Source organism: Scardinius erythrophthalmus, assembly GCF_964197995.2.
Source record: "Scardinius erythrophthalmus genome assembly, chromosome: 19".
In the NCBI taxonomy this organism is placed as follows: domain Eukaryota; kingdom Metazoa; phylum Chordata; class Actinopteri; order Cypriniformes; family Leuciscidae; genus Scardinius; species Scardinius erythrophthalmus.
Genome location: NC_138239.1, coordinates 32957062 through 32980800, shown reverse-complemented (window position 1 = coordinate 32980800; position 23739 = coordinate 32957062). Strand labels below are relative to the sequence as shown.

Genomic DNA, 23739 nt, shown 5'->3' with positions numbered 1-23739 from the left:
ACACATTTGAGAGAAAATAGGGGCGTGTCCATAAGATGCGCCGGTCTTAAAGAGACAGTAGCCCAATAGTAAATTTGCTGCCCCTTGTCCTTAACCCTCAGAGGTCGGAGATCACGTCGGCGTGATCTGCTCGCTTTTTTCCTTATGAGTTGAATTGAGACCCAAAATACTCTTTTGACTTTGATTTTACAAAACAAGTTTCATACATCAATCGATTCTGTTAAATGTGTATTATTTTTGTGTATACTCACAATAAAAACAAAGTGTTGTGCTTTTTGCCAAATAAAGAAAAATAAACGTGATGCGAGTTCTGCCTTCTCTCTGCCAGTGTAGTCCATTCTGAAACGCGTCCGAAAATGAACAATAACTCAGCGAATACTCAGTCAAACAGGCAAACAGACATACAGGCATGAAGCTTGAATTCTCTTCTCTTAAATGAAGTAATTTATATAAAAAACAAATATTCTCATGTTGTGAAATCTGTATTAAAAGAGAGCGATTCCAGTCGACCTCATTAGAGCTAATTCAAATGTAATGTGACTCCGCCTACGGAGAGCGCGCACTATTCAAACGCAAATGAATGAGGCAATCCAAGCAAACCTGTGAACGCCCACATATCAGTTTATTCAGATCATTACTTTAACACCGTCTCAGCAGCGCTGTGAGCAATAACAATAATGAAAAAAGTACCTCAGAAGTGCGGGTATATCGAGGAGCGAGCTGAGGAATACTGTAAGTTTTTTTTTCTTCTCACGTGAATCGGGTTTCTGTTTTTGATGAATGAACGGCAGAGATGCGCGCTGTTTACCACAGCTCGCAAAAAGACAGTTTAAATTTAAATCGCGTGTGTGAATAACTGTATTACTATGAGTAAAAATCGACTGAAATATGTTGAAATAAAATGTAGGCTATTTGTACGTAGCAATACGTATTAAACTGCAATTTTATATGCCCTAATATTTCATAAAAACAACGTTACAGTCAGGCGAAATATGAAAGACAACATTTTGTTGACTAGATTTGAGTACAGTTTTTACTGTAGAATATACTGCCACATAAGCTTTTGATGAAAAAAGTAGCCTACCTCAGAAGTGCGGGTATATTGAGGAGCGAGCTGAGGAATACTGTAAGTTTTTTTTTCTTCTCACGTGAATCGGGTTTCTGTTTTTGATGAATGAACGGCAGAGGTGCGCGCTGTTTACCACAGCTCGCAAAAAGACAGTTTAAATTTAAATCGCGTGTGTGAATGAATGATGATGTTTTAGCAAACTGTATTACTATACTGAGATGAGTAAAAATCGACTGAAATATGTTGAAATAAAATGTAGGCTATTTGTATAAGCAATACGTATTAAACTGCAAATTAACATTTATATGCCCTAATATTTCAAAAAAACAACGTTACAGTCAGGCGAAATATGAAAGACAACATTTTGTTGACTAGATTTGAGTACAGTTTTTACTGTAGAATATACTGAATATATATATCAAATAAGCTTTTGTTTAGCAATTTTTATATATGTATATAAAATAAAGTCATCAACTAAGATGTTAGCTGTTCCAATTAGGCTATATTCAAACTAATGAATACATAGATAGGCCTAAAATGTAGGCCTATAATCTTTTTTTTTTTTTTACAAAGAAAGAGTACACTAGAAATATTGTTGAAATTTTAATTATTGTTGTAATTGTAACCTTTTTAATAAAATAGCAAAACATATTTACAAGATAGATAAGCAAAATCTTAAATGGTCAATATAAGTCGTCTTCTAATTTTTTGTCCTTGCATTGTGGCTCAGTCAGTCAGAGTCACACCTCAATGAATGGCTAATTATGCAGAGTCATTATGCATAATGGGTGGGACATTTTGTATTCCAAGGTGTAAACCACTCCTCGTTCACGCCCACTCGCATAATGGCTTTCCAAGCAAAACCTGTTTTACATCAATTTAAATCAATGTATTGTTTTATCTGAACGATAAAGCAAGACTATTTTCACATAATTTTGAAGCCAGAACTCGAAGGAAGAACATCCATTTCTCAAAAGTCTTATTCATGCATATTTATTATGAGTTTTGAGGTCTTCTTTCAGCAACTTTCATTTTTAATTTTTTCAATAACCACGCATAAGCAGCATTCTCTTAAAAATAAAAAAATATACATGCATGGTGATCACATATTTTGGTAGCCCTGTTTGTGCTATATAGAGTAAATTTACACCTTTGCCATTAACATGTTTATAAATAACTGAAAAAAGCACAAATGTCAGAGCATGTCAGAACACCTCCAGTGCCCAGAAAACACCTCAGACTCCAGAGGGTTAAAGGGGTAGTTCACACAAAAATGAAAATTCTGTCATTATTTATTCACTCTAATGTTGTTCCAAACCTGTATTGATTTCTCTCTTGTGCTGAACAAAAAAAGAAAATAATATTTTGAAGAATGTGGCTATCCAAACTGTTGCTGGTCCCCATCGACCTCCATAGGAAAAAAATATACTATAGAAGTCACTGGAGACCAGCAACCGGTTGGTTACCCACATTCTTCAAAATAACTTTTATTTTCAACAGAAGAAAGAAACTTATTCAGGTTTAAAACAACTTGAGAGAGTAAATGATGACAATTTTCATTTTGGGGGGAACTAATCCTTAAATGTTAATAAAACAACAAAACACAAAGAGAAACTCACTCACTGCTCTTGACTGAGAACTTTAAAAGTAGCTTTAATAAGAATCAATGTATCATTTATACAGTGATGTCTATGTAGTGTTTTATTTTTATATTTGTTCATTTAATTTCTTTCTTGAATGCTACTGTTAAATACATACTGTATCTGAAAAAATAAAGCACTGTTTATTTCATTTGTATATTATGTTGTGTAGCCTATTCTTATTTGCGCCACTTTGGCCTAATTGTCTGTCTTTTTTTATTTCATATTTTGTTACCTTGTAAGGCTTTGTTTTTAAAATAGGGAAGTTAGTTTGGCTGTAAGGCTCAGTCACTTGCAAAATAGTAAAACCAACATGAAAGAGAATCGTGATAAAATCGTGAATTGTGATTTTCCTGAAAAAAAAAATTGTGATATGATATTTTTGCCATATTTGAAATGTTCTGCGTTAAATTCTAAAATTCACCTAAAAACTGCTTTTATATAGCATTTATCAAATTGTATTTGAATAGTTTTCATTACCTATTAATTGAGAATAAATGGAACATTTGCTCTTTTTAAAAAATATATATTTATCATGAACTAATGATATCAAAATGTCGCATAAAAGCATCTAAAACATGTTTTCCCTGAAGCATATAGCTATACATAGAAAAAACAATCTTCACGCTCGACTTATGTATGCTAACCCAGCTATACAATGGCGAGTTATGGAAACGGAGTTTGAACATTTGTTTCCATTGAATACATGTGACAGTCACAGAGATACTGAAGAACATGTTTGTTAATGTCCTTTCTCACATGTCCAGCTCTGGGTCTTGATTTAATTGTTTGTGAAGTGATGTGAATAATTGCATGAATTGGAGATGAACATTCAATTTAAATATATAAATATAAATGTCTCTTAATCTTTACATTAAAGGTTAAGCTTCTCTTTTTTGTGATCTCTTTCAGTTCTACAAACATGTGGTCCAAAGTGTGGAGAAATTCGTTCAAAAGGTCAGTTCTTTTTGTCTTGCAAATGTAAAATAAATGAATAGATATTCTGAGTTTCTACAGAGTTTGTAAAATGCTCAAGTGTGCCTAAAATATTTATGAAAATACAAAATGAAATGTCCTACATGGAAAATAAATATTAGCATTAATACTTTAACCCTGTAATGCATACATTTATTTAATCATACATGAAAATTTTATTTGTGCAACGTTGAAGTATTATTTGTGCAGAAAACTTGTCACCATTTGGTGAAATGTACTCCTTTGAATCCAGAATATCTCTATATCTTACTAAAAGTATCTTACAAAAGAGATTAACTTGCCAACAAAAGAGCACCAAAGACTTCTAGCATTAAACAAGATATTTATAAATCCATGTATATGTCATCCCTTATGTGAAAATGCCTTTTGCGCATCCAGTTTCTTACTTGCAACAGTTCACCCACAAAAAGAGCTTCCAAACCCAGAGCTTGGTGTGGTTTACTCTTGCTGTGCATGAAGCTAATGGTTGTTATACATATTGCATGGGAAATTGCTGGCTGTAAAAATGATGAAAATGGTGTATTTTGAGCCTGGACCCTTTGCACCCTTTTTCATTATTTATTACTTCTTTCACTTTTGTGTGTGTAGTGCAAGCCAGAGTACAAAGTTCCTGGTCTGTATGTCATCGACTCCATTGTACGGCAGTCTCGTCACCAGTTTGGTCAAGAGAAAGATGTTTTCGCTCCACGCTTTAGTAAGAACATCATTAGCACGTTTCAAAGCCTCTACCGCTGCCCGACAGATGACAAGGTGTGTGTGTGTGTGTTTTTTTGTCGCATCACTATAATCAAATGGTAAAGCTCTTGTCTAGACTATTTGGCTTATTTGCCAGTTTCAATGTTTGCATTGCAGAGCAAGATTGTCCGTGTGCTCAATCTATGGCAGAAAAACAGTGTCTTCAAGAGTGACATCATCCAGCCTCTCCTGGACATGGCAGCAGGACTCCCTCCCCCCAGTGTCACGCCCGTCTCTGCCAGCAGTGCTGTACCCGTCAACAGCACTACTCCCGGTAAGTTATACACTATGCATACTACACACTAATGCATCCTCTCCTCTGTGGAACAATGCACTGTTGTGGCAACAGGTTTTACATTCAGAGAAATCGTTTGCACAGACTAGAGTCCAAATATGCAGGGACTCTTTGGTGTACTTATAATGCCCCCCTCCCTACTCATTTATCAACCCTTCTACCCTAAATAATTAGTCTGAGAATGGTTGCAAAAAATACACAAGAAAATAACAATTCTGGCAATCTTGATTATACTCTTTTAAGGTGGGCTATATGACCAAAATCTTACATTATGATATGATTACTTTTATTTCACGATAATAATATATATCACATTATAGTTATTTTTGCTTTAAATAAGGTTTTAATATCATCAAAAACTCAAGCTGACTGAAGTAAACAGTATGTGATGAAATAAGAACAAAGAAACTAATTACAAGTAATACAAAACTACAGCAGAATGGGCCTGTCCAAATACCCAGACTCGCAGTCTTGGCCACTTGAGAGCGCTTGCACGCAACAGGAAGACTGTCCCAGTTCTTAAAAACACCCAATCTCAGTGCCCTTAATGCACACTAAACCTACACTATCTCAAATAACGCTTCAGAGTGGTTTTCGAGGCTAAGCGTATCCGTTCAGGAACTCAGAACTCCTTTTTCAGTGTGTCAATCACACAAGGTTGCCCTACCACTCAAAATTCTGATTGAATTGTTAGCATCTAGTTTATGCTGACACCTTGAGGTGAAAATGTATCATGACAACTGGTTTAAAAGTCTGTTCCATCCATTTTCTCTCGTTTCTGTCATGTCGTTCCATGTTCACCAGGTCTACCTCACCTAAAAATGTAAGTATTCCTAAATTTTTTAAAGCATTCTTAAATCTGTATATTTTCTCCTACTTCGTGAAGGAACTCCTGCAACTCCAGCCACTCCAGCCAACATAGTGCAACATAGTCTCCCTGACTGGGCGTCTCAGATCTCCAACTCGGACACAGTGGCAGCGGTTGCCCAGATCCTACAGAGTCCTCAGGGCCAGCAGGTCAGATTTCTCATCCACTGACCTCACTGTGTTCTCTGCACAGCTGTTTTTCTGACCCGTGTGTGTGTGTGTGTGTGTGTGTGTGTGTGTGTGTGTGTGTGTGTGTGTAGTTGCAGCAGCTGGTCCAGAGCCTGCAGATGCAGCAGCAGAAGCCTCAGCCCTCTCTGCTACAGGCGCTGGATGCAGGTTTGGTAGTTCAGCTCCAGGCCCTCACCGCACAGCTCACCGCAGCCGCAGCAGCAAACACACTCAACCCGCTGGAGCAGAGAGTCTCCTCCTTTAACAAGGTCAGGGACTTTTAGGAGCACTACTGGCTGAACAGGTGTAATCCTTGCATTACACTATCAATTGTGAAGTTGAACTCTTTTCTTATTGGCCATTCTGTGGTGTTGTAGAAGCTGTTGGGTCAGTTTGATTTCGGGAATGAGTCGGAACACAGCGAGGATACTAAGAAAGATGCTACGTCATCTCAGTTGTATGTTTTTTTTGTATTCCATTTTCAAGAAAAAGCTGTTCCCTTTTTTGTTTATTTTTTTTAAGTCATGTTCTTTCTGTCTCTCTCAGACCTGTGGTGTCAGATTCCATCAATAACTCAATATTTCATCAGCTGGCCGAGCATCTTCAGCAGCAAAACCTTGAGCAGTTTCAGAAACAGCTAATGGAGCACCAGCAGCATCAACAGAAGGTACTTAAAATCATGATTCTTTCTTGACATAATGTGCTATTACTAGGCGCGTTTCCATTACAGATTTGCGCAAAACTTTTGCGAATGTCGATAAACTATTGCGAAATGACAGCATTTCCATTAACCAATGTTATGCGACTAAAACATAATTTTTTCCTCTTGTGATAAGTCATTCCAAAAATCATGGCGACCGATGTTGGTAGGTTTATATATATCCCAGCCACCGCACTAGCCATTATTGTTAATAGGAGGAGACGTAGGCATGTTATCCAAGCATTAATGGCAAGGAAAAGCCTCTTATACTTGCGAGTGGCACATATGAGGTGTTTCTCCCTCATATCTGCTTTAAGCTCTTGATTGTGGCATTTCTTTGAGGTTTAGAATCCAGTATTCCTGTAATTCTATTGTCTTTTATGAATTTAATAAAGAACTCAGTCTCTTCTTCTGTCCAAACATCACGCCATCTACGTCAGGTGACCTGTAAATGCGCTAAAATTGTTTCCATTGCAGTTTTGCAAAATATTCATTTTTTTTTTTCGAATTGCCTGAAAAATCACCTCATGCGAGCATAAAAACATTTTTGTGATAAATAGGAGTTTTTGCTAAATTTCAGTGTTTCCATTGGCCATATTTTCAATTCACAATTTTAATTTGCACAATTTGAAGGGTAATGGAAACGCAGCTACTGTAACTCAGTTTCTCTTACCTTGATACTTAATGCACTTTACTTCTGTCAGTCCATGTCCATGGAGGCCCAGGATGCCATCTTTGGTCCTGAAAGTTCTGCCCCTCCTGGCCAAAGCAGTGCCCCACCACAGCTCCCAGAACAAGAAGCAAAAATGGATGACTCCATTGATAACCAACAACAGGCAAGATCAGATATCAAATCGTAGTTGGGAGGAAAAGTCAGTGTTAGTCATGTATTGACAGTAGTTTAAAGGCGATGTCTCACTAGATGACTTAGAAATAGCCTCTTCTGTTGGATGTTTGTCACGCTTACTGATTAATTAATGATGGAAGAGAGGTGACAAACAGATAGTTGGAACACCATTTTCATGTGTGTATTTTGCAGGACATGGATCTTGATGAGGGACAGGATACTATAGATGAGGAGCTCTTTGAGGCTGAGGAGAAGAAAACCAGCAGCACGCGTTCAAGGACACGCTCAAGATCTCGGTCCAGGTTGGTCTAGCATTGTTGTTAAATAGCTCTTGCCTCATTTCCATTTTTCAGTCACAGGTAAAGAGTTCTCTTGTGAATACCTCTTTATTCCCAGGTCACCTAAGAGAAGGAGGTCAAGATCTCGTTCAGGGTCTCGGAAGCGCAAACACAGGAAGCGATCACGGTCTCGGTCGAGGGACCGAAAGAGGAAGTCCTCCCGTTCTTATTCTAGTGAGCGACGAGCGCGGGAAAGAGAAAAGGAAAGGCAGAAAAAAGGGCTTCCTCCTATCCGCTCAAGGGTTCTCAGTGGTAAGTTTACAAAGGGTCCACCTTATGCTTTCTGAATTTATAAGGGTTGTTTTTTAGAGGTTTAGTCTGTCAAGTTTCATGCAAATAAGTTAAAACTTTCTGTACAAACTAACTTGTTGATGGTAAGCATGTTGTATGAAAATTGTCATTTACTCAACCTCAAGTTGTTCCAAACCTGTATGAATTTCATTCTTCTGCTGAACACAAAAGAAGATATTTTGAATAATGTCGGTAACCAAACAGTTGATGGGCCCCATGGACTTCTATAGTAATTATTTCCCATACTTTTGGAAATCAACTGTTTGTTTACCCATATTCTTCAAAATAACTTCTTTTGTGTTTTGCAAAATAAAGAAATTCATACAGGTTTGGAACAACTTAAGGGTGAGTAAATGACGACAGAATTTAAATTTCTGGGTGAACTATTCTTGTAATCGTCTCTTCCATAACACATTAAGTTAATGGATGCTTTGTATAAAATCATGTTCATATCATAGGAAATTCACAAACCTCCGTGTTTACTGACTACAGCTTTGGTCTGTGAGAGAAAGCTTAAAGAGATGGTTCACCCAAAAATTATGAAGATTTACATGGTATAAGTTGTTCTGTCAGGCCAGTTGACAGAACTGTTACTTGCACTTTCAGGCCAGTGATGTATTGGCACTGAAAATTTTACATTTATTAATCCACAAATGTTAGATAGCCATACCACCTGCTAGAACACTCAATTCATTCACTAAACAGAGTTACAGATTTCTTGAAAATGTCTTCTACCATAAAATCACATCTGTAACTCATGTTAATTTTCCTCTTTCAGTTTGCAGCACTACTCTATGGGTTGGCCAAGTGGACAAGAAGGCCACCCAACAAGATCTTACTAACCTTTTCGAAGAGTTTGGCCAGATTGAATCTATCAATGTGAGTTGAGTTTCTGTAACTATGAGCACTTGAGAGCATCTTAGATTAGTTCAAATATTAGTTAGAGTTGTGCCATCTAGCAAAGAGGCATTTTTTGGGTCTATAAATATTTTTTGCTGAAGTGTAATTAGAAATACCCTAAACTTGAAGTACGCTTTTGAAAATAAAGGTTTGTTATTGGCATCTGTGGCTCCATGAACAGCCTTTAACATCCATTTTAACCAACATTTCTGTTACAAAAGAAAAGAAAAGAAAACATTGTTATATTTAGAACTGTTCATTGAAAGGTTCTTTGGTGAACCAGAAATTGTTGTTTTGTGGCATTGCTGCAAAAACACTTTTGTAACCTTTATTTTTAAGAGTGTATTTTAGGGAAGCTTGTACTGTAGGTCCTCAGGCTTTGTTTTATGATTTTTTTTATTATTATTGTTATTAATACTTTATTTTTATTTTCTCCCAGATGATTCCTCCCAGAGGCTGTGCTTATATCTGTATGGTCCATCGTCAGGATGCATACCGTGCCCTTCAGAAACTGAGCACAGGCTCCTACAAAATTGGTTCAAAGGTCATTAAAGTATGTGTGAAGAATGTTCGCTGACTTATAATTTTTGTAATGGTCTATAATTTCTTATGGGAATACATCTTAAACATGTTGCATTGCTTCCAGATCGCTTGGGCCCTCAACAAAGGGGTAAAACAGGAGTATAAGCAGTTCTGGGATGTGGACCTTGGGGTCACTTATATTCCTTGGGAGAAGGTCAAACTGGATGACCTGGATGACTTTGCAGAGGGAGGCATGATTGACCAGGAGACTGTCAACAATGGTAAGAAGAATTTCCTTGTTTAGGAGCTGGAAATTGTAGATTTATGCAACTTGTATATATTTAACTTCTACTCAGAACTTAAAGTCCACATGAAATCAAAATTGACCATATTTACTTTGTTTGCCTAAATTGATCGTTTTGTGGTGAACAATTCATCCATGCAAGTCAATCCACACAAAAAAAATGTTTTGGCTTCGTAATCTTTAATCAAAATCTGAAAATGCCCCTCCCCTCTGCATTGGAGGACCTTCTCTGATGACGTAGGTTTGAGGAATTGGTTTGGGCAACGCTTAACCACTCCCCTCAAACCGTTAGTCTGTTATGAGCAGAGATGGAGAGGAGGAGCGCTAGAGTAAAACCCTGCCCTCTGTTCAATATTCCGTTTCACTGGGAAATGCGTCACTACACTGGAGAAAAGTCGTTTGCAACTTCCGGTTCACGCGGACTTTAACCTCATTTTTCTGTTGCAGAATGGGAATCACAGAGGAATACTGAGACAGTCAAAGAGACTCCGAGTCAGGCTGTTACAGCTGAAACCAGTACATCCAGCAGCACACCTAGTGAGGCCTTTACACAGCCTGTCACTATGATGCCCATGCAGGTATGATTTTAGCACTCATTCAGGCCTGAAAATGCCCTGACAAATGGAACAACACACATTTCGGTTTCTTAATCTTTACATCTGATTAAATTGATAGATTTTAGGGATGGTGTGGTGCGGCCATTAAAGATTTAAGCTGATTACTGAAGTTTGTTGGTTCAAACCCCACTTAAAGTAATATAAGAGTGCATTTTTGCATTCTTGTTTTTATTTTGCACCTTGGGGTGTGGAGACAGCTGAATTAATAATGCATTACTGTTTACTTCTACATGGATGGCTTTGTTCGGTTTAGATTCCAGTGGCGCAGACCGTCTCTGCTGTTGGCCTTGTGCCTCCATCCTTCCCTGTCACCATGTCAGTGCCCCCGCCAGGCTTTGGTCCTCCTCCACCCTTTCTGAGGGCAGGGTTCAACACCTCACAGCCTCCCCCAGGTACATGGTTCAAACCTGAACATTCAGTAATTAGGCTTTTAACTGTATGATAGATTTTTTTAAATATTTCCATTTGTTAGAATTAGTTAACTGCATTAGTTATCATGAACTAACAATGAAACATGCTTCCAAAGCATTTATGAACCTTTGTTAAAAGAGTAGTTCACTTTAAAATGAAAATTACCCTATGATTTACTCACCCTCAAGCCATCCTAGGTGTATATAACTTTCTTCTTTCAGACTAATACAATCGGAGATATATTAATAAACACCATTACGGTTCCGAGCTTGGAAGTGAATAATGGCAGTGAATTGCAACCATCAGTATGAAGCTCAAAAAAGTGCATCCATCCATCATAAAAGTTCTCCACACGGCTCCGGGGAGGTTATAAAAGGCCTTCTGAATCAAAGCGATGAGTTTGTGTAAGAAAAATATTCATATTTAAAACTTTATAAAGTAAAATAACTTGCTTCCAGCCAACTGAACATACGGATTCGACTTAAGTCTAAAGCGCAACTTATGCGAGTAATGTGACGTACTGCTGATATTTACCTACTTACAACGTCACAAGTTGCGCTTTGGACGCAAGTAGACTGCGTATGGCCGTTTGGCCAGAAGCTAGAATTTTACTGTTTAACATGTTAAATATGAATATTTTTCTTACACAAACTCATTGCTTTGCTTCAGAAAGCCTTTATTAAACCCCCGGAGCCTTGTGGAGTTCGTTTATGATGGATGGATATTAATGTTAATTTCAACATTTACTAATACATTATTAAAGTCAAAAGTTTAAATATGATTTAATGGACTTGAGATAACATGACCTATCAATAAATAGTTATATTTGTATGATTCAAGTGACCTTTATTTATATAGCACTTTATACAATACAGATTGTTTCAAAGCAGCTTTACCAGTGTTGATTCAGTTCCAATGTAAAGATCATCAGTTATTAAATTAGTTCATTTCATCTATAAAAAAATAATAATAATTTAATCGTCCAGCTCAGTTCAGTTCTCACACAAGAGTCAGTACAGTCAGATCAGTAATATTGTTGAATATTAAGTGAATATTGTTTACAATGAATAATTAAAAACTAACAAAAATATTGCTTATTGTTAATGTTAGTTAATGCATTAACATAACCCAATGGAACCTTATTGTAAAGTGTTACCAAATATTTATATATCTGTAAATTTCTCTTTCACAGGTTTTATGGCCACGCCAGGAGTAGGACCGTCAGCAGTTGGAACCAGTCTTGCTTCGGCTCAGACATGTATGTTAAACTGCCTCTGAAATAAGCAATCCTTGTTTCTTGTGAAAGCGCTGTCCTTAAAGTTGAAATTTCAAGCTCCTAAACAGGCCTTTTACCCCACTCTCACCTTTATAGCTCTAGTGCAGCCTTCGTTGCAAACCACTCAAGAAAACAGCAAGGATTCTCTGTTTGGAGCCATGATTCCTCCCACCGGTACTATTCCTGGGAGTTTTATTCCATCAGCAATGCCTGGGGCAGGAGTCTTTAACCCTGTGGGAGTACAGCATCAGCAGAGCAGCACGGACAAAACTCCTCAGTCTGCAGAAACTATGGAGGCCGAGCTAACACTACAAGGTAAATGGGTTTATATGCACATTTTACATAATGTGAATACAAGTCATATGCAGCTAGCACATGGTATGCTGTTATTTTATTCTATAGAACAAAAAAAGAGGATCTTGTTGAATCTTGCAGCAGTACAATGACAGTTCATAGGGCTTGTATGCTGTATTACAAACCTGCTGAGATGCTTCTGCATGCAGTTTTTGAATCTAAATGATATTTTAGAGATTGTGGAGATGTATGTAACTACCAAAAATCAGCTTACTGAAGCATTTACTAGAAAAAATCTTAAAAAATCTGGTAAATCCTCTGTACTGTTGTCACTAGAGTTGAGCCGGATACTCGGCTGAAACGAGTATCCGGTACGGATAAAGCACTTTTGTCGAGTACGAGTATTATACGAGTAATACGAGTCAATATCTGTGCTCGGATAAAAAAAAAAAAAAAAAAGTTATGTTGAGATTAGGGCTGGGCGATATATCGATATAAAGAATATATATATATATATATATATATATATATATATATATATATATATATATATATAATTTTATTTTATTTTTTATATTTTTTTAAATGCGATATGGAATTAGACCATATCGCATCGATATAGTTCAAATTTGCGCTGTGATCCTTGTTCCAAGCAAGCTGACTCGGAGCTCTCTGCACTGCTCCCCGCACCCGCGCGGGGAAAAACGTTTTTTTCTTTCACCTCAGAAAAACGGACTTTCTTGTCCTGTCAGCCGTTATACTGTAGTCGTAGCGCACACTCAATTGCACGTGCAAATGCGGCGGGGCGCGCTGTGTATCGCCGCGCTGTGTATCGCCTCACTGTATATAAAGAGCAAAAGAAACTACGAGCATGCAACGCCGTTATGTTGTAAATTACATGAAATAAAAGTAATGCAGGTATGATTTTCATTCTATTCACCAGGAGCAGTTTCCATGTTTCATTAACAGTTCTTGTTAGTATTGTGTATTCACCATGGTAACTGTCGTTTCCATATTAACCCCAAAATGCCACTTTATTTTTCTTTGTGTTATTTTTTTATATTTTTAAATGACTCATACCAACATTGTATTAACAAAAACTAGTTTGGGACTGCTTTTTAATACCTTAGCATAGGCCTAATGTTTATTAGTACTAGTCTTTACTATTAGTCATATTCTTACAATTTATGTTAAAGGTCCCGTTCTACGTGATCCCATGTTTCAAACTTTAGTTAGTGTGTAATGTTGTTGTTAGAGTATAAATAATATCTGTAAAATTATAAAGCTCAAAGTTCAATGCCAAGCGAGATATTTTATTTAACAGAAGTTGACTACATAAAACGGCTCGATTGGACTACATCCCTCTACTTCCTTCTTTAGTGACATCACCAGAACCGTGTTTAGACTAACCTCCGCCCACAGGAATGCTCCCTCAACTCTACTGGCTACTTGCGCACTTCTTATAACTTAGGCTACTGTGTTTACTCAGCTCTTACGGTGATTTTCTGAAGTAAAACTGACGCTTCATCTTTTGTGTGATGTACAATAAACTTTATTAAACTCATCAGTATATGTTTGATCATCATTCGGACCTGGTCTGAAACAGCAGACTTGTAGGCTGTTAATAAATAATGGATACATACAAGCAGATGACAAATACGTTATAATAACCGTAATTAAACTGCTAAACCATACCTGTTTCATCTCTATACAGCACTCTGACTCTGTAGGCATTATTGTCCGACTCGAACTGAATGCCGTTACTGAGAGTTTCTGATATTATCATCATTCCGTGAGATGAATTTGTCCTGACATGAAGCTCCGCCCCCTTTGCCGTCCAGCAGCAGCTCATTTGCATTTAAAGGGCACACACTGAAACAGCTCGTTTTTCTGAGCCCCAATTCAATTTAAACATGCTGTAAAAAATGATCTGTTGGGTATTTTGAGCTCAAACTTCACATACACACTCTGGGGACATCAGAGACTTATTTTACATCTTGTGAAAAGGGGCATATAACGGGACCTTTAAGTAAAGGGGGACAGTACTTGTGTGTGTGTCAACAAATTTTGAAAAAAATAAAACATGAAAAAAAAAAAATAATATCGGGATATATATATCATATATCGAAATTCAGCCTAAATATATCGGAATATGACTTTTGGTCCATATCACCCAGCCCTAGTTGAGATGAAAACTCTTGTTCATTACATTTTACTTCATAATTGCAACCGCATGTGTTGTATTCATTGTTGCAAAACTTGTTCTGTAGTTCGTTTGTTATCGTGATCAAAACCATTGATCTGAAGCTCAATGCTGATGCTGTCATGTAAATAGTTTTCTAATCAGCAATAAATATAACAATTTCTGATCAACTCATATCAATTGCATGCTTAAAATAACATACCGGTTAAAGCCCTGCCCATTTCAAGACAACACAATCCACTTCTGGGTTAAATCCCACCCACTTCCGGGTTAGGCCCCGCCCAGTCCGAGTACAGATACAGATACAGATAATTCATATGGTTAACAGATACAGATACAGATAATGCTGTACTCGCTCATCCCTAGTTGTCACCTCATATCACCCGTGTATCCGACTCAAGTGTTTCATTTGTTATGTGAGTTATGTTGAATAAAGCTTTAAAAAAAACAATTAATTCCAAAATGTTGCTGGATGCTCTTAAATCTGCAGTAATGAAGCTTTCCTATCACATTTGCACTTCAAAAAACAGACAGAACACAGGATAAGGTTTTTACATACCAGGTAAAACAGCGTAGTTTGGAACAACATAGCTGTGTCAATCCCTTTATGCTTAAGCTGGTTATAACCTTACGCCGATTAAAGAAAACGGTTTAACATGACCAGACCTGTTGTCGTCTTAAGCATCTTCTGTTTGAGAGTGTGGATGTAAACGTGTTCAGTGAAAACGAATTTGCTCTGTCTCACACAAATCTGTTATAAAGCTTCTGTCATGGAATATAACCACAAGTTGACTGTTTTTTTTTTTGTTTTTTTTTTACTTTTCAGGAATCATTTTGTTTTTATTCTTGTACTCTTGGTAAAACATTTCTTGTTTCTTTGTCAGGAATGCAGAATGCCGTGCGCAGTGGAATGGGTCTGCTGGGAATGCACCCGTCTGCATCTCTAACACACCCTCTCTCCGGTCAGAGGATGGCAGGGCTACTTCCCCTGGAACTGCGACCCAACCTGCTCCAGGGCCCCGGGGGCCGCTTCCCCCTGCTCATGCAGCCCGGTCTCGCACATCAGGCCAACAACATAATGGATGCTTCTCTTCAAGCCCAAGCCCGGGTCCGTGTCCCATTTCCTCATATGGAGCAATTCAACCACGCCGAGGGCACTTTTGCAAGACCGCCTAACCCCTCATCTGCTGGGCCTGACAGTCTGGCCAAGGCTAATAACGAGACCCCACCCAGATCAGATGTAGGGGGCCAACAAGAGGGAGATCAGGACTATCGCTTTCCACCACCAGAAAAGCAGAGCACAGGGTTGTTGAAGACCCCTCCTTTGGAGATGCGTACTGAGCCTGTGCCTGCCAGACCACCTTTACTAGAACGACCGCCGAGAGCAGTCGAGGGTCGAGAGGGTAGAAGAGAAAACATGTCAGGAGGTTTCAGAACAGAAAGTCGCTGGGGGCCACCCAGGGGGGACTTTGATGAGCGAGACATGAGGGCGATGTCTGCTGGACCTCCAAAGGGTTTCCAGGAGGAGCGTTCCAACCCTAACTTTCAGAATCGTTTCGACGGCCGCGGTGGAAATTCATCAGGGCCAGCTTGGAATCGTGGAACCGGGCCTTCTTTTAACCCCAACATGCACCAGGACTACGACGATCGACGCAGACCTTGGGAAAGGCAGAAAGACCGAGACGACAGGGACATGGACTTCAGGGCCGAAATGAACGGCAATCGCCATAACCGGGAGCGAGACAGAGACCGCGAAAGGGAGAGGGACAGGAATCGGGACCGTGAACGAGCCAGAGAGCGGAATCGCGAGAGAGAGCGGGAGCGTGAAAAGGAGAGGGAGAATGAGAAGGACAAAGAGCGGGAACGCTGGACTCCGCTTTCTTCACAATCTCAGCCTCAACCGCTGCTTCCTCAACCCAAGTCTCAGCCGCTTCTCCCTCTGCCGACCCCTCTGCTCGCTCAGCCTCAAGCACAAGAACAAGCGCAGATCAACTCGCCGTCTCTGCCAGCATCCCAACACCAGCCTCAACCAGAACTGCAGCCAACAAAACCAGACACTGAACTGCAACCAGAGGAGAAACCAGAGCCCAAGTCCCTCAGCCCCCCGAAAGAGACGGCAAGTAGTCAAGAGCAGGAGGAAGCCTCATTTATCAATGGAATGGAAACAGATTCAGAACCTCAATTAAACATTTTGGAGCCTGCGTCCCAGGCTGCTACAGAGCGCTCTCGTAGCCCCTCTCCATCCCGTTCCTCCACACCCACCTGCTTCCAGAATGAGCCCTCGAAAGAAGAGAAGACCCCAGAAATGTGTGTTTCCTCATCTGTGGATGCAGACACTAAACAGACTGGGCCAAAGGTGAACGCTGAGACTGAACCTGAGCTAGAGAAAACTGACACTGAGGAAACATAATCATCACTCAGTAGGTAAAGATCATTTTGTATAGTCATCTCTGTAATCGTTTTGAAAGCTCTCGCAGGACTCACTCAGTTCGCTAGAATATAGCAGACACCTTAATGAATGATTGTTGCCTCTCAAGCTTCAAATGTATGTGCATTCTAGGCGGCTCACACTAGAGGATCTAAATGGTAGGTGGGATTTTAATATTTTATTTTATTCCCTGTTTTTAGGTTTTAATGCAACCCCATTGTTTTAAACTAGGTGTGTGTTTTTTTTTCTCTCATGACACTTGCTTGCCAAAATATTATGTAGCTTAATTGTAAATACAGGGGGGAAAGAGGTTTGACCTTCCTATGGAAGAGTGTACGGATTCTGGCTGTCTCCTTTGGATTGATTGCAGAATTCTTGAAAACAGCACTGGCTTGTTTCGTCTTTTCTTTTCAACACTGCAGCAGCGAAGTTTGAAATGAATGCTTCTGTGGTGTCCAGTGCTTCTTGTCTCTAAAGCAGAATATACGTACATCAAATACAGTGAGAACAGTACTAAGGTTTAGTTGCTTTAAAAGGAACCCTTACAAAAAAAAAAAAAGAATTAAACTACGATGTATTATCCCAATATTAAATGTCTGTGATTTTTCCTTCATCAAACTTCTATGGAAATACATGTGCTCAGAAAAGGCGTTTAAAGGAAAAATGGATGTTGGGTGCAATCTGTTTTGGTTTTAAATAAACATGCTCTGATTGTTAAAACATTCTTTAGGACTGTGTTTTGTATCGTGGAGAGAAACCATCTGCACACAAAACCATTAAAGCCATGAGCCAAGTGATACTGGCCCCAGTGTCGTGGATGGGATGAAATGTGTTTGGTTGTGAACTGATCTAAAGTTTGGGCGGCCACCAGATGTTTGACTGTGTGCTGTGAGGTTTGCATTTAGATCTCTCCTCCGTCTTTTACCCAGAAGAGCAGCTTTGCGTGCCGCATTAAAGGGTTAGGTCACCCAAAAATGAAAATCTGTCATTAATTACACTCGTGTCGTTCCAAACCCGTAAGACTTTTGTTCATCTTCATATGAATCGAGCGGTTTGGTCCAAGTTTTCTGAAGAGAGACAATCGCTTTATATGATGAACAGATTGCAAGAACCAATGGGGTTCATTCTCATGTTACACATCACGTTTTAAGCTTCAGCAAGAACCAATGAGATTCATTCCCGTGTTACGCAGCACTTTTGAGCTTCAACAAGAGAACCAATGAGGTTTGTTCTCACGTGCCAAGCAGGTTCGGTTGAGCTTTTATGTTTGCTGATCAATGTTTATGTGTAAATAAAAGCCTAAATTAAATCTGTTCATCATATAAAGCAATCGAGTCTCTTCAGAAAATTAGGACTAAACTGCTCAATTCATTTGGATTAGTTGTACAATCAAATTATTAACTTTCTGAAGCGTCAAAGTGGTAGTTGTGTAGTTGTCAATGGAGGGACAGAAAGCTCAGATATCATCTAAAAGATCTTCATTTGTGTTCCAAAGATGAACGAAAGTCTTGCGGGTTTAGAACGACATGAGGGCGAGTAAATGACAATTTTCATTTTGGGTGAACTAACCCTTCATGTCTTGAAAGCATTGGAAATATGTCGTACACACATCAGTTTTGATACTGCTCTGCTTTGGCACACACTCCAAATGTAACAGCTCAGTGTGTAATTGCACCAGGTTTTGCTGCAGAATTCACTGCTAGTGTTTAATCACACAACACTCAGACATAAATGCTGTCCCTGAACTTAATAGAATGTTAACCAGCATTATTTTCTCTAATACAGAGTCATTATTTAGGAATAAAAAAAAAGTTTTTTTGTTGTTGTTTGTGTAATGGTTTAGGAGAAAGCAGGCATACTTTAAATTAGTTCAAAAGGAAGCTACTTTCACAAGTTTACTGCACTTACTGCACTTAATTTTATATAAATGTATTAGAGTCCAATTCACAAATTTCCTGAAGTTTAATAATCAGATTCACAGTCTTTCATTAAAACCAACCTGCTCATTGAAACAGAAGTCATTTTCATTGTGCAACTTGAAATAATTATTTCATACGAATATTCAAATTACTGAATGTAGGATAGTGTGTCAGTAATATGGTATTTTAGTAAAGCATGACCATTGAGTGTCAAGCAGACATACATGCTTTATCAAAACAGTGATAAATTGGTGGCCCAAATGCAAATAACATGTTCATTATTTGAAAGGTATAGTTCACCCAAAAATGAAAATTGTCCTTTATTCATCCTAATATCATTCCAAACTCATGAAACTTTGGGTTCTGGAAGAATCTTCGGAGCACAAATTAAGAGATTTTTTTTAATATTCTCATCATTTTTTGTCAAAAAAGTCTTTCATGCTTCAAAAAATAAAAAAGCATTGTAAAACGTACCCATTTGAATCGATCGTTTTAATCTAAGATGAAGTTAAGACAAACCACATTGGTTCTTAAGCATCTACTGTAGTGAGCATGTTTGTGCTTCAAATTATATGTTGATCTTTGGAGTTTAAATGTGAATAAAAACCTAAATTCAAAAACCTTTTCATCATGTAATACGATTGTGTCTCTTCAGAAAAAACTGATTAAACTGCTTGATTCATATGGATTCATTTTAATGAAGCTTTTGTGTATATATTAATATATATATAGAATATATATAGAAATCTTTTTGACGTCATAAAACATAATGCAATGAAATACAATATAACAGTGATTGTGAGGCTATAAATAAATTCCTCAAAAGCCTGATGTATCATTTTAACATCATTTTTCTAAGAAATTATGACAAAGTAAACCTAAGCTGCTTCAGTCCAGTAAGTATTTCGCCGCAAAAAGGCACATGTACAATGACCTGAAGGGATTTTTTTTCGAATTATAATAAAAGGCCTTTACTTGCTACAAACCCCCCCCCCCCCCCCCAAAAAAAAAAAAAAAACAGAAGGCACGCAGAAGATTTGTACAACAAGTTTTGATAATGTTGATATTTTATTAGGCCTTCGTAATTCACGTATCGAATATGATGCATTAGAGCAGGGATAGGAGTCCTGGAGTGCCGCTGTCCTGCAGAGTTTTGCTCTAACTCTGAAGAAAAAGCTCACCGGCCTGTAGCCTTCGGCTCTGTCCGAAATCACCCCTGTACCCTTAACAGGGCACTGTTTGAGGGGACAGCCATTTGTAATGGTGTCCGAAACCATAGTGGATGTTATCGAGTGCACTCATTCAATCCCACAATGCACCACAATAACAAGTGTACAACCGATGTAAGCTCAACATCTAGAAAATACCCATAATGCACTCTGATGGTCACGGTGAATGAATTCCCGCATCTCGCCAGAAGATGGCGCCCGCAGCTGAATCATCTATCCATCCATTTTCCAAATCGCTGGACCAATGTGGATACAGTGTAATATTATATGTGTATTAATTGCTTTTTTTATTGATTATTCAATCGTTTATTTTAGGTTTATACATAAGCTGCGTTCCATTCGACAGGGTCCCTACGCAGTGTTCACTGCTCCCTACTCCCTTCTCCCTGACTACGGGAACGGCATATCCGTTGAAGTGGACTTCGCTGACAATAATCACTCATTTGGAATGCATGCAACGTCATCAAATAAAGTTGGACAGATGTGCAATAAAGATGTGCAGATTATGGTATAAATATTGTAATTTGTCATATCATTATTATAATATACATATCCAAAACAAGCATTATGTATCTAATAATTATAATTAAAACATGTTAATTACACTACCTGCATATTTCATTAACTATTGCAGCTACTAAATTTGAAATAAAAAATGACGGAGCCTCAGATGCTTCTCAACTCTTTTACTTTGCTTGCATAACTATTCACACAATAGAATGTGCAAACGTAAAATTAAACGCCATAACCATTCATAAATATTCTAGTTTGTTAGTTCAGACGCGATGCACAGTGATATTCGCTCTCCACTTCGTGTGAAGTGATGCATCGACGTTCCCTGTGCCCTTCGAACTGAACATGTTCGCTCCCTTTCGGATTGGAATCTCACATAAGATGGAGGAATACCCTGTGAGGTCCACTTCTTAGTCCACTTCACAGTCCACTTACGGTCAAATGGAACACAGCTATAGTTTCCATGACAGAGTTCAAGATAAACATTTTCAATGCTATTTAGCAAACTGGCAGCTCTAGTAGTAAATACAAACTATGCAAAAGCAGGAACCCTTCCGGTGCACTGAGTGTCCGAGTTCACTGTGAACTTTATTAGTGGACTAATGTAGGGAACAGTGAATGATTTCAAACGCAGCCTTACTGATCCTGGAGACACTGATTAGCCTGTTCATGTGTGTTTGATCAGGCTTGGAGTTAAACTCTACAGGACAGTGGCGCTCCAGGACTGCATTAGGGGAATAAGAAGCCTTCAGTGATCCCTACATACAGTGATCAGTTAGAAGCTTTTGGTTTTGAGGACTGGAGAAGTAGAGGGAATGTGTGAAACTCCACAGGCAGTTCTGTAACCTGTTAAGCTCTCCGCAGGTTCCTCGGCTCAGACTGTTCTCTGAGGACCAATGCTCTGGTTAGTTTACATATGCTAGTGCGTCAGACTTTTTTTTTTAGATCATGCTCTTACAAAATCCAGAGTTCAGCAGTGAACCTCCTGCCTGACCTTCCAGTTATATTACCTGTAATGTAGATGACATTCAATTTCACATTCTTCATAGAAACTTTGTATAATTTCTTGTAATACTGCACATGGTTGAATATTTGTTAAATATTGCAGTATGGTAGGATTCTTCTGACATTGTCTATGAACAAAAACTATCAAATATCAGCATGAATTCAACTCTTGATGCATGTTTCTGGTCTTAAGAATGATTCATCCATGCATTTCTTTATAATTATTTTACCTTGTAATATTTAGTCAAAATGTCAACTTGCTCTCTGCTGACGTATGGAATATGGAGTCGAGCCAGTCACATTCAGATATGCAGCTCGCTTTTCCTAACCCAACCTAAGGAGAAAATCAAGTCTCTCACTACATGTTTTTGTTTCTGGCTCAATAAGATGTTTCACTCAGTGATGTCAAAACAATAGTTAGGTTATTTGCAACTTCCTCTTTATGCCAACTTTTTGTTTTGTCCAACAGCGAAGACACCTTTTCTCAAATATTGTGTCTCCATTGTCCAAAAAAAAAAAACAACAACAGAAAAAACAGAACAATAGTTTATTGTCCATTCGGGATTTTAAAATGTGATAGCGTCCTCAGTACCCGCATGCGCATTTACTGCTGTTTGTGAAGACGACATTTTGTTTGAGTTGTTTCAAATAAAATTTCCCTGTAATATGTGTATCTGACGGTTCTGAGACATTTCTAGGCAAGGTTGAAGTAGTCAACACTTTTGAATAGTGCTGTTTTCAGGAAATAAACTGTTAGGGAAATTGGTATCACTTTACTAATATGTCAATAATTCAACAACACATTCACATCTGCGTGGTTTTCTGATGTTTGTTAACAGTCACATGACATGCAGGTAAACGGATGAAATATTGAATCTTTGTTTAGTATGTTTTATTTTTTATTGTTTTTTTTAAATATTGTATATAGGGCTGCATGTATTATCATCATTATTATTATATTGTTTTAACTAATTATAAAAATGAAGATATCAAATTTAAAAAATTAATTTTACATGACAGTTAATATTTTTATATTTCACTGCAAGTTACAATACTAATACTTATGTCCAAAATTCTTCAGTTTCAAACGTGCATATCTTCGAGCTTTACAATAATGTTCCATTAGTAGACATTAGTTAATGCATTGACTAACATTATCAGTGAGAAATACATTTGTTCATTGTAAGTTCATGTTAGCTAAGGTCTACTGAATAATATTAACAAGTACAACTTTTTATTTTAATGTGTTACTAAACAAAAACTTTTTTTTTTTTTTTTTTTTTTACTTAATTCTTTCTTTTGCAAGTTTTAGATTGCAACATATATTAAACACACACATATAACACGCATATATTTTAGATAAATTTCACATATGGAATTGTGAATTATGCAAAATCTACTTAAGTAAAGAAAATAAGAAACTTTAATATGTCACGTTACAGTTTGAGTAATTTCGACTTATTTTAAGTTTACTTTGCAATACTCTTTTTAAAGAACATTTTACTTAATATAAAGCTGAATTTAGCCATGTTTTGAAAGTGTATGCCTTACTTAGCGTCAACAATCCAGTAGATATTGTGTAGACAACATGATGGGAACACCAGATTCAGAAACTTGAGTAGGTTTTACTTCATTTTATAATGTTGATATTTACGCTTTAATTTTAACGAGCACTAATATAGAATTTACTTTAAATTTTAATTATTGCCGGTACTAAATTATTTAGATAGAAATTACATTTTGTTTTTTTCCTGTAGTCTTTACTTCACCACAGAAGAACTTTTATCAGTGCATGAACTAAGATTAATAAATGCTTTAGATGTATTTTTCATTGTAAGTTCATGCAAACTAATGTTAACAAATGGAGCCTTATAAAGTGTTCCAGTTCAGTCCCATGCTGTGAAAACCACCAGCACTTGAGCGTCATTGACCGCTGCGACGGCGAGTTCAGACCTCGCTATTGGTCAGAACGAGGGACTGTTGTTGGTGGTCCAAAATCAATACGTTTGGTGATCATCTGGATTTAATGTCTGTATATGTTTCACTAACACAAAAATAACCTCAGTTATTATCTGAGCTCACTCACTCCTCAGAGTAACAAAATCAATTTCAATCTAGATGAATAAACGTTTCACCATATCAAGGGCCTTTTGTGATATTTTGTAGCAGATG

At 37.8% G+C, this 23739-nt stretch overlaps 1 protein-coding gene across 3 annotated transcripts in view; it reads left to right on the top strand.

The window, feature by feature from the left end:
• scaf8 (SR-related CTD-associated factor 8) overlaps window positions 1-17625 on the top strand; it is a 58622-nt gene extending 40997 nt beyond the window's left edge. For 2 of the 3 annotated variants that reach the window (XM_081348024.1, XM_081348026.1), the window contains 18 exons: window positions 3622-3666; window positions 4294-4455; window positions 4558-4714; window positions 5622-5752; window positions 5863-6039; window positions 6148-6227; window positions 6317-6437; window positions 7175-7306; window positions 7510-7619; window positions 7714-7907; window positions 8725-8825; window positions 9286-9399; window positions 9493-9649; window positions 10120-10250; window positions 10543-10681; window positions 11893-11958; window positions 12073-12291; window positions 15358-17625. In XM_081348024.1, the coding sequence (XP_081204150.1) occupies window positions 3622-3666; window positions 4294-4455; window positions 4558-4714; window positions 5622-5752; window positions 5863-6039; window positions 6148-6227; window positions 6317-6437; window positions 7175-7306; window positions 7510-7619; window positions 7714-7907; window positions 8725-8825; window positions 9286-9399; window positions 9493-9649; window positions 10120-10250; window positions 10543-10681; window positions 11893-11958; window positions 12073-12291; window positions 15358-16883 (3762 nt within the window). In that variant the 3' untranslated portion in view covers window positions 16884-17625. The remainder of the gene's footprint in view (window positions 1-3621; window positions 3667-4293; window positions 4456-4557; window positions 4715-5621; window positions 5753-5862; window positions 6040-6147; window positions 6228-6316; window positions 6438-7174; window positions 7307-7509; window positions 7620-7713; window positions 7908-8724; window positions 8826-9285; window positions 9400-9492; window positions 9650-10119; window positions 10251-10542; window positions 10682-11892; window positions 11959-12072; window positions 12292-15357) is intronic. The other variant, XM_081348025.1, reaches the window with a different exon arrangement.
• Window positions 17626-23739: the final 6114 nt, after the last annotated feature.